This window comes from Oryctolagus cuniculus, chromosome 12 (assembly GCF_051225735.1).
Source record: "Oryctolagus cuniculus isolate XC-2025 breed Fujian yellow rabbit chromosome 12, ASM5122573v1, whole genome shotgun sequence".
Taxonomy (NCBI): domain Eukaryota; kingdom Metazoa; phylum Chordata; class Mammalia; order Lagomorpha; family Leporidae; genus Oryctolagus; species Oryctolagus cuniculus.
In genome coordinates, this window is record NC_142878.1 from 63,490,430 (window position 1) to 63,503,870 (window position 13,441).

The 13,441-nt window shown below is 43.5% G+C and overlaps 1 protein-coding gene across 2 annotated transcripts in view; it reads left to right on the forward strand.

Annotated features, from left to right (window-relative positions):
* Window positions 1–12,968, forward strand: part of BUB1B (BUB1 mitotic checkpoint serine/threonine kinase B) — a 65,737-nt gene extending 52,769 nt beyond the window's left edge. For both annotated transcript variants that reach the window (XM_070053979.2, XM_070053980.2), the window contains exons 16-23: window positions 805–935; window positions 1,256–1,396; window positions 1,708–1,808; window positions 6,259–6,408; window positions 7,376–7,518; window positions 10,101–10,272; window positions 11,014–11,120; window positions 12,439–12,968. In XM_070053979.2, the coding sequence (XP_069910080.2) occupies window positions 805–935; window positions 1,256–1,396; window positions 1,708–1,808; window positions 6,259–6,408; window positions 7,376–7,518; window positions 10,101–10,272; window positions 11,014–11,120; window positions 12,439–12,670 (1,177 nt within the window). In that variant the 3' untranslated portion in view covers window positions 12,671–12,968. The remainder of the gene's footprint in view (window positions 1–804; window positions 936–1,255; window positions 1,397–1,707; window positions 1,809–6,258; window positions 6,409–7,375; window positions 7,519–10,100; window positions 10,273–11,013; window positions 11,121–12,438) is intronic.
* The last annotated feature ends 473 nt before the right edge of the window (window positions 12,969–13,441 follow it).

Here is a 13,441-nt window from a genome sequence, read left to right on the forward strand (position 1 = left end):
CCAATTGACTACATGGCCAGAGCTGGGCTGATCTGAAGCCAGGAGCTTCTTCCAGGTTTCCCATGTGAGTGCAGGTGCCCAAACACTTGGGCCATCTTCCACTACTTTCCCAGGCAATAGCAGAGAGCTAGATCAGAAGTAGCCAGGTCTCGAACTGGTGCCCATAACGGATACCAGCGCTTCAGGCCAGGGCATTAACGCGCTGCGCCACAGTGCCGGCCCCCAAGTTGTACTTTTGAAACTGCATCTTCTAACATTTTCCCTGATAGAACTTTAATCATATTTGGTAGCATACATTAATGATATGTGACCTGGGCCAGTGTTGTGGTGTAGTAGATAAAGTCATGTCAGCATCCTATATGGGCTCTGGTTCAAGTCCTGGCTGTTTCACTTCCCATCTAGCTCCCTGCTAATTTGCCTGGGAAAGCAGCATAAATGGCCTAAGTCCTTGGGCCTCTGCCGCCGATATAGAGGACCCAGAAAAAGCTCCTAGCTCTTGGCTCCTGGCTTCAGATCAGCCCAGGTCCGACTATTGTGGCCATTTGGAGAGTTAACCAACAGAAGAAAGATCCCACTCTCTGTCTCTCTCTAACTCTGACCTTCAAATAAATAGATAAATCTTAAAAAAAGAGAGAGAGAGAGACTTATCCAAAAACTGGACAAAACCTAATTATTTTAAGATAAATTTTATTTTAAAAATAAGTGTGCAACAAAATGTTTGTAAATTAGAGATTTATAAAGTTGTAACAGCTGAGTTGGTCCATATTGCCTTGATGAGAACTGACTCCTCTGTGGTTCTTTCAGCCCAATTATTGAAGACAGTCGTGAAGCCACGCACTCCTCTGGCTTCTCTGGATCTTCTGCCTCGGTTACAAGCACCTCTTCCATCAAATGCCTTCAAATCCCCGAGAAACTGGAGCTTACTAACGATGCAGGTAGGATCACGCAGACACCTGTCCCCGTGCCTCGTGAGCGCTTACTCACCTCAGCAGACTGAGCTGGATGTTTTTCTTTGCTAGAGAAGTTGCCATTAAGTTATGAAATATCCAGACTAATCCAGTACTAACTGAGCACAGTTTCATAAAGACCTGAGATCAGTGACTGTAGTCAGATTAGCAGTGTTGATTGTGTAATCTTTTTTTCTTTTTCCCCTCTCGGTTATAATATCCACTCTAAGTGTTAGTTTTTTTAGCTGATCTTTTTTTTGTTGTTGCTTTTTCAACTATCCTTCCCCCACTCCTCCCATCCTTACCAGAAAATCCTACACAGTCACCCTGGTGTTCACAGTATCGCACGCAACTACTAAAATGCCTGCCAGAGTTAAGTGCTTGTGCAGAGTTTTCCATAGAAGATCGACCAATGCCTAACTTAGAAATAGAGAAAGAAATTGAATTAGGTAAGTATCACTGAATGTCTGTCCTTCTGGAGATGACATTATCAAGTAAGTAATTATTTGTACTCTAGCACTATAAAATGTCTACATTGTAAGAAATAGCATAGAAATTGATATATTGATCATTTCATGTCCCAGTAGAGTAGTAACTATGTTTTCCCTTCTTCCAATTGTTAGCACATTATTTTAAAGTATTTCAAATACTACTAATGGGCAAATTATAGCAGTGCCTTTAGCCATTAAACCAGGAGATAAAGGCTGAGGGCTGTTTATGTTCATGATGATTTTTAAATGGAATAAACCCTTCTCAACAGGTAACGAGGATTATTGCATTAAACAAGAATACCTAATGTGTGAAGATTATAAATTATTCTGGGTGGCACCAAGAAACTCTGCAGAGTTAACCATAATAAAGGTGGGACTGATTCTTTGCAGTTTTAATTTGTAAATACAGATTGGAGCAGTATCTATCCCCATAGTACCATCAAATCTTTGAATAGTTTATTAGGTTCCTTATAGAAAAGTCAGTGAGCTGTCATGCAGTCCATCTTAATAATGAGCCAGGATTACATATACAAATTGAGAGGGAGCGTGCGTTATGGTACAGCACGTTGAGCCACTGCTCGGGATGCCAGCATCCCATGCTGGAGTGTCTGATTTAAGTCTCAGCTGCTCTGCAGTTCAAATCCAGCTTCCTGCTAATGCTCATCCTGTGAGGCAACAGATGATGGCTCAAGTGCTTGAGTCTCTGCCACCCACATGGCGACCCACATAGATGTCCTTGCTCCCAGCTTTTCTTGACCCTGCCCTGGCTGTTGTGGGCATTTGGGGAGTGAACCAGCAGATGGAAGATCTTTTTTTTCCCCTGTCTCTGCCATGTGCCTTTCAAGTAGATGAAGACATGTTCTAAACGAGAGGTTATTATATAAATCTCACAATATATCCAAACCTACTGAGTATTTTTTCAGTTTTATCTTTTTGAGGAAATCTTTTCTGAAACTCTCTGGCCTGCTCCAGTCTGGACAAGTTATACAGGCTTGCCCCACACTCAGTGTCACCTGAAAATTTCCATTCATCCTGGGTATTTGTATTACCTTTCTCTTCCATTGGATGTGTAGTTTCTTGGAACTCATTTTTTCTTCTTTCTTGGTTTAATCCTTGATATTTTGAATAAACACATCTTTTAGTGGCTTCCTTACGAATGGTACATACATTTATTAAAAACTGTGTATCAGAAAACTGCTCATTCTGCATCTTTTTTTTTTTTTTTTTGACAGGTAGAGTTAGACAGTGAGAAAGACAGACAGAAAGGTCTTCCTTCTGTTGGTTCACCCCACAAATGGCTGCTACGGCTGGTGTGCTGCGCCGATCCAAAGCCAGGAGCCAGGTGTTTCCTCCTGGTCTCCTATGCGGGGCCCAAGCACTTGGGCCATCCTCCACTGCCTTCCCGGGCCACAGCAGAGAGCTGGACTGGAAGAGGAGCAACCAGGACAGAATCTGGCACCCCAACCGGGACTAGAATCCGGTGTGCAGGTGCCACAGGCAGAGGATTAGCCAAGTGAGCCGCGGCATCTTTACTTAATGATAATTTGTCTCAAAGAATTCTGGGGCTGGCACCGTGGCTCACTTGGTTAATTCTCTGCTTGCGGCGCTGGCATCCCATATGGGCACCGGGTTCTAGTCCCGGTTGCTCCTCTTCCAATCCAGCTCTCTGCTGTGGCCCGGGAAGGCAGTGGAGGATGGCACAGGTGCTTGGGCTCCTGCACCCACATGGGAGACCAGGAAAAACACCTGGCTCCTGGCTTGGGATCAGTGCGGTGCCAGCCATGGAGGCCGTTTGGGGAGTGAACCCACGGAGGGAAGACCTTTCTCTCTGTCTGTCTCTCTCACTGTCTAACTCTGCCTGTCTAATAAAAAAAGAAAAAAAGAATTCTGGGGGCTGGCACTGTGGCATAATCAGTTAAGCCTCTGCCTGTAGCGCCGGCATCCCATGTGGATGCTGGTTTGAGTCTTGACTGCTCCACTTCTGATCCAGCTCCCTGCTGATGGCCTGGGAAAACAGTGGAAGGTGGCTCAAATGCTTGGGTCCCTGCACCCTCGTGGAAGACCTGCAAGAAGCTCCTGACTTCAGATCCACCTAGTTCCGGCCATTGCAGCCATTTGCGGAATGAGCCAGCAGATGGAAGACCGCTCTCTCTGTCTTTCCCTCTCTTTGTCTGTAACTCTACCTCTCAAATATATAAATAAATCTTTAAAAAAAATTTCTGAACTATTTTTTTTCTCAAAATTTTGAAGAATTCCATTATCTTTTGGCTTTCCATATTGCTTTTGGAATTTTTTTTTAAGATTTTTATTTATTTGCTTGAGAGGTAGAGTTACAGGTAGGGAGAGATAGAGGTCTTTTCAAAGATTTTATTTATTTGAGAGTATAGTTACAGACAGAAGTAGAGACACAGGTTTTTTGTTATTTTTTTAAAGATTTTCTTTATTTTGAGAAGTATAGTTACAGATAGAGAGAAGGAGAGACAGAGAGAGAGGTCATCCATCCACTGGTTCACTCCCCAGATGGCTGCAATGGCCGGAGTTGGGCCGATCTGAAGCCAGGTGCCAGGAGCTTCTTCCAGGTCTCCCACGTGGGTGCAAGGGCTCAAGCACTTGAGCCATCTTCCACTGCTTTCCCAACACATAAGCAGAGAGCAGAATCGGAAGAGAATCAGCCAGGACTCACACATGCCCATATGGAATGCCGGTGCTGCAGGCGGAGGCTTAGCCTGCTACGCCACAGCACTGGCCCCGTGGGATGTTTTCCGTTCTGAGTCTTGAAGCTTTGTACGAAACTATTTGGATCCTTGGAGGATCTTATGTTTGTCCTCAGCATTCTGAAATATCAGTTACCTATTTTGGTAACATCTGTTGTCACCCACGGCCATTTTGATCTGGGAACTCTTGTAATTCTAAGAAATTTTCTTCGATCGCTTCGGTCTTCTGTTTTTTTCTGTCTATAACGCCCTCTACTGGGATAGGGGTCTCCCACATAGTGCCTCTGACAATCTTACTTTTGGCCTCCTAGTTTCTATCTCTCTGACTTTTTGCATCTGACTTGCAATCATCTCTAGGTATCCAGGCAGGATTGGTTGTGCAAATCTATCCCCACTCCACCCTCCAAAGTCTGCAAATGCTGAAATCTCTCAGATAATATGGCACAGTATTTGTATATAACCCATGCACAACCTCTGATATACTTTAAACCATCTCCACATTCCTTCTCATACCAAATTCAATGTGTTTGCTTTGCAAGTAGTTACACCGTATTGGTTAGGAAATAATGACAAGGAAAGTGTGCATTTTAAGCACAGGCATAGTTTTTTTCCTCAAATATTTTCTTTTTTTTTTTTTTTTTTTTTTTTTTTTTTTTTTTTGACAGGCAGAGTGGACAGTGAGAGAGAGAGACAGAGAGAAAGGTCTTCCTTTTGCCGTTGGTTCACCCTCCAATGGCCGCCGCTGCAGCCGGCGCACCGCGCTGATCCTGGCAGGAGCCAGGAGCCAGGTGCTTTTCCTGGTCTCCCATGGGGTGCAGGGCCCAAGCACCTGGGCCATCCTCCACTGCACTCCCTGGCCATAGCAGAGAGCTGGCCTGGAAGAGGGGCGACCGGGACAGAATCCGGCGCCCCAACCGGGACTAGAACCCGGTGTGCCGGCGCCGCAAGGTGGAGGATTAGCCTATTGAGCCACGGCGCCGGCCTCAAATATTTTCAATCTGAGGTTTGGTTCAACTTGCAGATGCAGAGGGTTGACTGTATTTTATCAACTTTATTTTCAGTATTTTTACTGGGCTTTTTATTTCTTTCATCTGTATTTGATTTGCAAGAGCTCTTTTTCTCAGAATTTTCTTTGTGGCATTCCCTTCCTTTCAGAGGTAGACCATTTGTGATCTCTCTGAGAGATTAATGATGCTATGAGGGTTTTTTCTCTCTACATCATCTGTTTACTTTTGCTTGTTTTTGTCTGTCTTGACCTCTGACTTTCACATTGAGGCTGCCTCTCTGCGTATTTACATATGGGCCACTGGAAGCTAAGGGAGAGCTCTGAGCCTGCGCGCCTGGGGGGCCCTTGCTGGCTGCCGACCTCTGTAGGATGATGGAGCCTGGACGTTTATTGGAAAACCGCTGATCTTTATGATTTTTGTCTTGAGCTGATCAGATCCCTCCAAGAGGACTTCCAATTTCCTGCCTGGAGCAGCCAAGCCTGGCTGCTTGCTTTCTGAGAGCTGAGTGAGGAAATGAGGCTGGAGAATGGGAGGGCTGGGAGGTGCCTCTTAGCATCTGAGACATGAACTTTGTCCCATTGGCCGTATCCCCAGCTTCAGTGGTGCCTGGTGTCCTGTGCTCCGGAGCCTTTCTCTATCATCCTCTCTAGGAAATGAGCTGGGTCAGCAGGAATGGGGCAAGGTAGTTGCTGGGTTGAGCTCCAGGACAGGAAGGGAAGTCTGGGGTCTCCCTTCCTCTAAAACCGGGTCCAACCCCTCCTGTTCAAGCTCTGTTCTCAGCCCTGCTTGCATAGGTACTCGGCAGCACCAGTCACTGGCCGGAGCTGATCTTGGCATATAAATGTGGTTGCCCTTCAGTGTTTTCTGCTGCTAGAATCCAGCTTTCCTGGTGTCTTCTAAGTAGATGGTTACCTCTTACTTTCTTTCCAGCTTCCAGAATTTTGTTGTTATTATGTCCTTTATTGTAGATTTATGCCTTTTAAAATATCCTTTCACTGTTCTGATGGGTTATCAGAGGGGCTGGAGAAATGTGTTTTCAATCTGGAAACCATAACCATGGGTCTAATTGCTCTTATTTTTAAAATGTAATGTCTTATAGGTATCGGCTCAACCTGTCCCGTGGGACTTGTACATCAACCTCAAGTTAAAGGAACGTTTAAATGAGGAGTGTGATCATTTGTGCAGCTGTTACCAATACCAAGATGGCTATATTGTTTGGTACCAATATATAAACTGCTCCACCCTGCAGGTTTGCAATCATACTAAACACATGTAATTTAAAGGGCTTGGGTAGAAGGATTCAGGCTCCATTTAGCAAAGGAATTCAGTACAAAATTCCCATCAATCTTCTAAAAATAGAAGTTCTAAGTTACAAGATAAAAGCATTGATCATTATCTTCTCCCAACTTATTTTGATGAAGAATCTCTTAACTTTTTGACACTTTTCAAACATAAACAAGAGTAGACAGAAGTTTACAATGAAATCCCAGAAGCTAGTCCTCCAGCTATGGTAATGGTCAGCTCATGGCCACTCGTTTTTTCTATGTTATCCCCACTGGGTTCTGTTTTAAACCCAGACACAATAGGTCATTTTATTCTTTGTTATGTTCTTAAGAAAGATTTGGGGGCCAGCAATGTGGCACAGAGGGTGAACCATCATTTTTGACGCCAGCCTCAGCTATCAGAGCATTGATTCGAGTCCCAGCTGCTTTCCTTCTGATCCGGCTTTTCTGCTAATGCTCCTGGGAAGGCAGTGGATGATGATCCAAGTGCTCGGACCCCTGACACCCATATGGGAGATCAGGATGGGGTTTCTGTCTCATGGGTTGTGTAGCCATCTGGGGAGTGAACCAGTGGATGGAAGGTTGATTCTCTCTCTCTCTCTCTCTCTCTGACACTCTTTCAAACAAACAATAATTAAGAAAGTTTTACTGCAGATTTTGATAGTAATATGAATTCTCTAACATGGCTGGGATGAAGGTATTTTAAGCATTTTTAGGGTATCTGATATGAGCCAGGGTCATCCTTGGTGTTTTTCATTCATTGTCTCATTGAATCCTTACAAGTAGTCTTAAGAGAGTGCACAGTGGTGTTAAAACTAGGCTGGAAGCCCAGGCTACATTCTAGTAGAGAGGGAAGCAGCAGTTCTTGAGGTACTGAGATAACGACAGCTGACCCCACTTTGGAAATTGAATTTTCTGTCCCTCTGTTTCCAGGATCTTCTCCAACACAGTGAATTTATTACCCATGAAATAACAGTGCTGATTATGTATAACCTTTTGGCAATAGTGGAGAAGCTGCACAAAGCGGAAATAGTCCACGGCGACTTGAGTCCGAGGAGTCTGATTCTCAGAAACAGGTTGGTCCTTTCGTTCTGCTGCAGTTCTGTCAGCTTTCTCTCGAGACATCCTGCCGTTTTTAATGTCTTCTGATAAATGCCATGTCAGTAAGCACATTATGTTGAGAAGGTTTGCTCTTATATTTAAAATGTAATGTCGAAAATAAATAAACATTGGAAATATTTAAGGGCATTCAAAGAAAACCACACGTTAAGGAAATATATGGATTCAGAAAAAAAAATTGACCAGTCTATATTGTGATGATTCATTCAACAAGCAATCTAAAACGTGAGTATTTTGAGGCACATGAAGTAGGGGATTTGCTCATTCTGCAGGTGGGACCAGTACCATTCACGCAAGGATGTTAGCAAAATGGAAGCACTGCTCGGTTTCTTAGGCCAAAGTTTTAGCCCACACTGAGGTGGTAGCCAAAAGAGGTTGGTAAAACCAGAGTGCAAATACAAGTTATGCCACAAAAGGGGGCTTAGTATTTCAATTAAATCCAATGTGCCCATCAGGTTCAAGGGGAGCACAGAGCAGGAAGTATGGAATGAAGTGCAAATACTAAGGCCCAAAAAATACAGAAAACATTGAGGCATGAACGAAGTAAAGATAGCCCACGATTTCAGTTTTGGGAAAAGGATCAGAGAAGCAGCCTACCCTTTCAGTGATCATTGGCTTCATGGTATCTTAGGAGAGCAGTCTGGCTTCGAGATGCTTTGTTGGCCGCTTGTCTCTCTCTAACTTTCTTCCTAAGGCTGTTTGTGCACACTGATAGCTGGAGTCCTTTACGTTTCTTTTGGCTTCCTAATCTTTAAGAAGAGACTGAACTAGACTCTAAATCGGGGTGGGGAACATCTGGACGACGGGCCCTGTAAGGCCTACAGAGTCATTTGATTTGGTCTGGCCCAGGCCAGGCAACCTCAGGCAGGACTTGAAATTCAGTAAATCTAGAACAGGCTAAATTTTAAGTTGATAATTTTGTATGGCCCACGAATGATGCTATAAATATCCAAATGGCTCTTTGCAGAAAATAAGTGTCCTCACCTTGCCCTAAATCATAGGGCACGGAAACGAAAAGCACCCTTGATGTATTTCAGCAAGGGTAACCAAAAGAAGCAAAATCCCACCTTCTCTCCTTCGGGGCAGTCAGAAAGGCTTCCCCAGACACAGTGTAACAGCATTTCTCATCCAGGCCATTTAGGATGAGACCATTCTTGGTGCAGGCTTGTTCCAAGCTTCACAGGATGTTTTATATCCCTGCTCCCTCAAAACTCCATCCACCCACCTAACTAAGGGCAAGGAACATTCCTCCAGCCTTTGTGACCACTGACAAATCCCCCACGTTAAGCACAAAGGCTCAGAGGCCGATGCTAGAATTCTCAGGTCTATGGGAATTGGAAGCAGAGGTATTTCCTAAGCCTTTTTAAAGTTGGGCATCTGTGGCCTGCCTATTCAGATAGGCCTTCTCTCAGCCACCAGGACTCCAGGAAAGGATTCAGTAGTAAAGGGATGTTTACCTTTGTCACTGCTTCTCAAATATGAAGGGAAATTTCATATAGATTCACAAGGAATTAATAGCCAGAAAGAACCTTTGAAATCACTTATTTCAGTTTCTACTCTTTTTTGTTATTTTCGTTGTTATAAGGAAAATAAGATCCCAGAATGTAGAAAGTCTTGCCCCTGGACACAGTGAGTTAATAGGAGCTGATTAGGAAGCTCATGCTTCCTTTTATTAATCTAAGAAAGTTTTTCCGACCTCTCTCAAATTTAAAAAGTATTTTTAAATTATGTCATTTTATGGCGACTAAAAAAGTTGTAAATTTTATAGTAAAATAGTTCATTCTGTGCTTGGGAGGTATATGATTGAGGATAGTCTATATTTAGGAATATAGTACCTACACTGATACCAGGAATTTGTAGGAACTAATTGAGAAAGAGACATGAAATAATCCATTCTTCTCTCTCAGATAAATGGTTTCTTTGTTTCCTTGGTAAAAAAAAAAATGTCTTGCAAGGACTGAGTGAACCCAAGGACAATATAATTAGTTGATAGGAATTAGTGTTGGAAAGTATTTCAGGAAATAAGAATTGAAATTACACATAAGATACAATATGACCCCAGATTAATAAAAACAGGAAGTTTTATGGTATAAGTAGCACTTTAGCCAAAACAGCCTATGTATCATATTTTTCATTAAACTCTAGAAGGAAGACTTTGAATGATACTTGGAACACCCATTTGTAATAGGCTATGGCACCTATAAAACTCCGTTTTCCCCATCATAAATCTTGTTAGTGTATATGAATCCTTGCTATTGTACGTGTCATTGTGGAGATTCCGGTTCAGAAACCTGCACTCTACTTCCAGGCTCACCCTATAGAAGATGAGAATCTGTGTGTGCTGTGGTGGCCACACCACCACTGCTCTTACGGGTGCAAATTCATAACTCACCACTGGAGGGAGCAGTTGGCATAGCTAAGACGCTAAGACATACCTGCAGTCTTTTTTTTTTTTTTTTTTTTTCTCCCCTAAAGACTAGCTATGCAGCTTCCTTCATGGCCTGTTTTTATTCTCTCTTTCTCTTTAATCTGGGCTCAGAATCCACGATCCCTATGATTGCAATAAGAACAGTCAAGCTTTGAAGATAGTGGACTTTTCCTACAGTGTTGACCTTAAGGTGCAGCTAGATGTTTTTGCCCTCAGCGGCTTTCGGACTGTCCAGATCCTAGAAGGACAAAAGATCCTGGCTAACTGTTCTTCTCCCTACCAGGTAAGTGTCAAGCAAGCCTGAGCAAATATGGAGAGGATTGCTGCTTCTCTTCTTTATCTAGATAAGCTATGAATGCTAGTGTTTGCTGCTATTGACTCTCCAAGAATAGATGACCTAGTTTTTGAATACTGTATCACCCTGTCAAGCAAAATGTACTATTTTCCTGTCACAACGCTGAAGAATATATACATACACATCCAAACACACAACTTGCTCAGCCACCTAAGTGACAGGGCCATTTCCAGCAGTCCCCATCCACGTGGTCTTTCTTAAGACATTTTCTGTGATCTCCGTAACGGGATAACATTATCTGCTCTTTGTCTATCAGGGTTGTTGTGAGGATTAAATGAAATGTGTGGGAAAAGATGATTAGGATATGTTTTTCTGTATGGTGGCATTTTATGCAAAAATCTCTTGACTCAGTGTTAGACATGAGGCGTTTGCTGACTGTGTGCAGGACGAACCTGAACTGCTCGTGTGGACCACGTGTAGAGTGCAGCTGGTTCCGTGCAAATTCAGGAGGTACACACATTCGATAGTCCAGATACTTGGTCATCTTTTGTTCCGAAGGGTAATTCCTGGAGTTGGCTGTACTGATCACTTCCTTGGGGAGCTTCTCCCCTAGTGTGAGTCTGCTCAAATATATGCCACAAAATAAAGTTAGTGAAGCCCTGTAACGCCTTTCAACTCCTGCATAAATAAGCAGAGTCACTTAGCTGATGGTGCTTTTTGTGATTTCAGGTGGACCTGTTGGGTCTAGCAGATTTAGCACATTTACTGTTGTTCAAGGAGCACCTACAGGTCTTCTGGGATGGGTCCCTCTGGAAACTTAGCCAAAACGTTTCGGAGTAAGTATTGGCGGCTTCAGGGTCTTTGCCCGTCCAGATAGGTTTTGGGTGCTTCCTCTGCTTTAGGAGCTTGCCTTTTCTTAATCCCAAGGCAGTGATTCCAGAATTCAGCCCAGTTTCCTAAGAGTATCGGGAAACACCTAATGCAGTCTTCGGGCTGCTCTGACCCCAGGCTGCCACACATACTACACTGACACATACTACACTGACCGTGTGGAAGCTCCTAAGTGTGGAGTGTTAGCAGAAGCACTTAATGAGAATCATTTCCTACAACTGGTGCTAGCCTCAAGCCCCTTTTCAACAGGTGTTGTTATCACAAGTGAATAAGCATTGTTGGAAGAGAGAGAACTTTCTAACTTACATGCTAATTTGAGGATATTACCTATTTAACGAGCATGTCAACTCAAACCAGAGCGCTGAATCCCTTGCGGAAGTAAATGACCTCCTAATAAGAGCTGCTTGGTCTCAGAACTCCCTCTCGCCTGCTCATAAACCTGCTCAGTATTATATGTTCCAGTTCAGCTTCTCTTGGCTAATATCTTTCTCCCATAAACTTACCAATTTATGATTCCTTTGATTAAAAAAAAAGGATTCAGTGTTGAAGATTTGATGTTCCTTCCCTGTTTTATCCTCCAAAGCATTGGATTGTGCTTCTCTCTTTATTTAGTTCAGAACTTGGCCATTCTTGCTTGTCTCTTAAGTGTATTTTAAAAATAGGTTTTAAACACAGTGTAAGATGTAGAGGCTCGAGTCAGGCCCCTCTGATGGCTGTGATCCAGGTGTTTGTGGACCACAGTCAGAAACTGGTGGGGTAAGCTGGAGTTCCCAACAGCCCTGCCCTGTGCAATACTAGAATCTTCTTTGATAGAAAGAAGCTCGTAGTAAGCAGAGGCACAGACATCAAAGATGTAAGTGGGTTTACTCAGTCAAGCTCAGGATTCTCAGAGAGTGGTGAAGACGAGGAATTCCTGGGGTGGGGGTGGGCCGCTGTAGTTTTTCAGTGGCCTCCACGCTGGGCAAGTTGGAGAGGAGACCAGCTCACCTCTCTTCTTCTTGCTAAAGAAACATGCTACGTCTTAGGACACAGAGGGAACTGATTCTGATCGGAGTTTGTTTCTCTTTCGGTGCACCGAAATGCGGCTTCTCCCACTCTGGTAGTCCTTTTTGTTGTTTTCTCCCTGAGCTTTCAAAGGACTGTTTGAATTCTCTCTGACCCTAGGATTCTCTTAAATCGTCTATGTGCCATAAGATTAAACACAAACAGAATTCCAATTGTCATATGCCTGATCTTGATGGAAATGGTTTGTTGTATTTTTAGGCTTGAGAATGGTGAATTGTGGAATAAATTCTTTGTGCGGATTCTGAATACCCGTGATGAGTCCACGGTGTCTGTTCTGAGGGAACTTGCATCAGAAATGGCTGAGGTTTTTGACAGCACCTTCCAAAGTCACCTGAACAAAGCCCTGTGGAAGGTAGGGAAGTTAATTAGTCCTGGGGCTTTGCTGCTTCAGCAAGACAGGCCATCGAGTCTCACACAGCTTCCTGCCTAGCACCAGGGTTTGTCTTGTGGATCCATATACGCTGTCTAGTCTAATTTAGGACACTCTATGTACACTACCAATGCTTTTCCACCTTCGGGTAGAAGCAACTGGGGTGTTTTTACACAGCAGTGTACCTACTTGCACCTTTTTCTGATTTTAGCAAAGAACTGTTTTATTATAAATGGACCCCATACAAACGGGTACCTTGTTACCATTTAGCCCGTTTGTGTCCACTCTTCCCTTTTGTCATTGGTGACATGGCTCATGATCCCCATGTGGTTTGTAAATAATAAAAGTATATGTTCAACTTGTGCTGCTAACATTTCATCTACTTTTTGCAAACTAAGATAATAAATGGCTTAATTTCACAGAGAGGAGCTATGTTACCGTGGAAATGTATACATCTTCGATTTGGGACCATCAAGATGGGGTTGTGGTGAGAAAGGATATCCACGCCTTCCCCTGGGGGTTCCTGCCCTTCCATAGTGGTCTAGGTTGAAAAGTAGGCGGAATGATACACACAAGCCCAAAGTTCCTTACATGTCAAGTGGCAGAGCTGTGCAGAAGCCAGGTGCTCTGGTGTTTTCACTCTTATTCTGCGAGCCCCTTGGCCCTTTTATGTAATCTCGGAGTGCTCCACCACTGGCCGCTTGATGGGAATGTGGTGTTAGAAGGAAAGAACATGTTTGAACGTGGTTTAGCAACCTTTCAGAAATGGAATAATTACCATTCTGTCGTCATATGCAGAACAAACTGGAGAGGGCAAGGCCAACAAAGGAA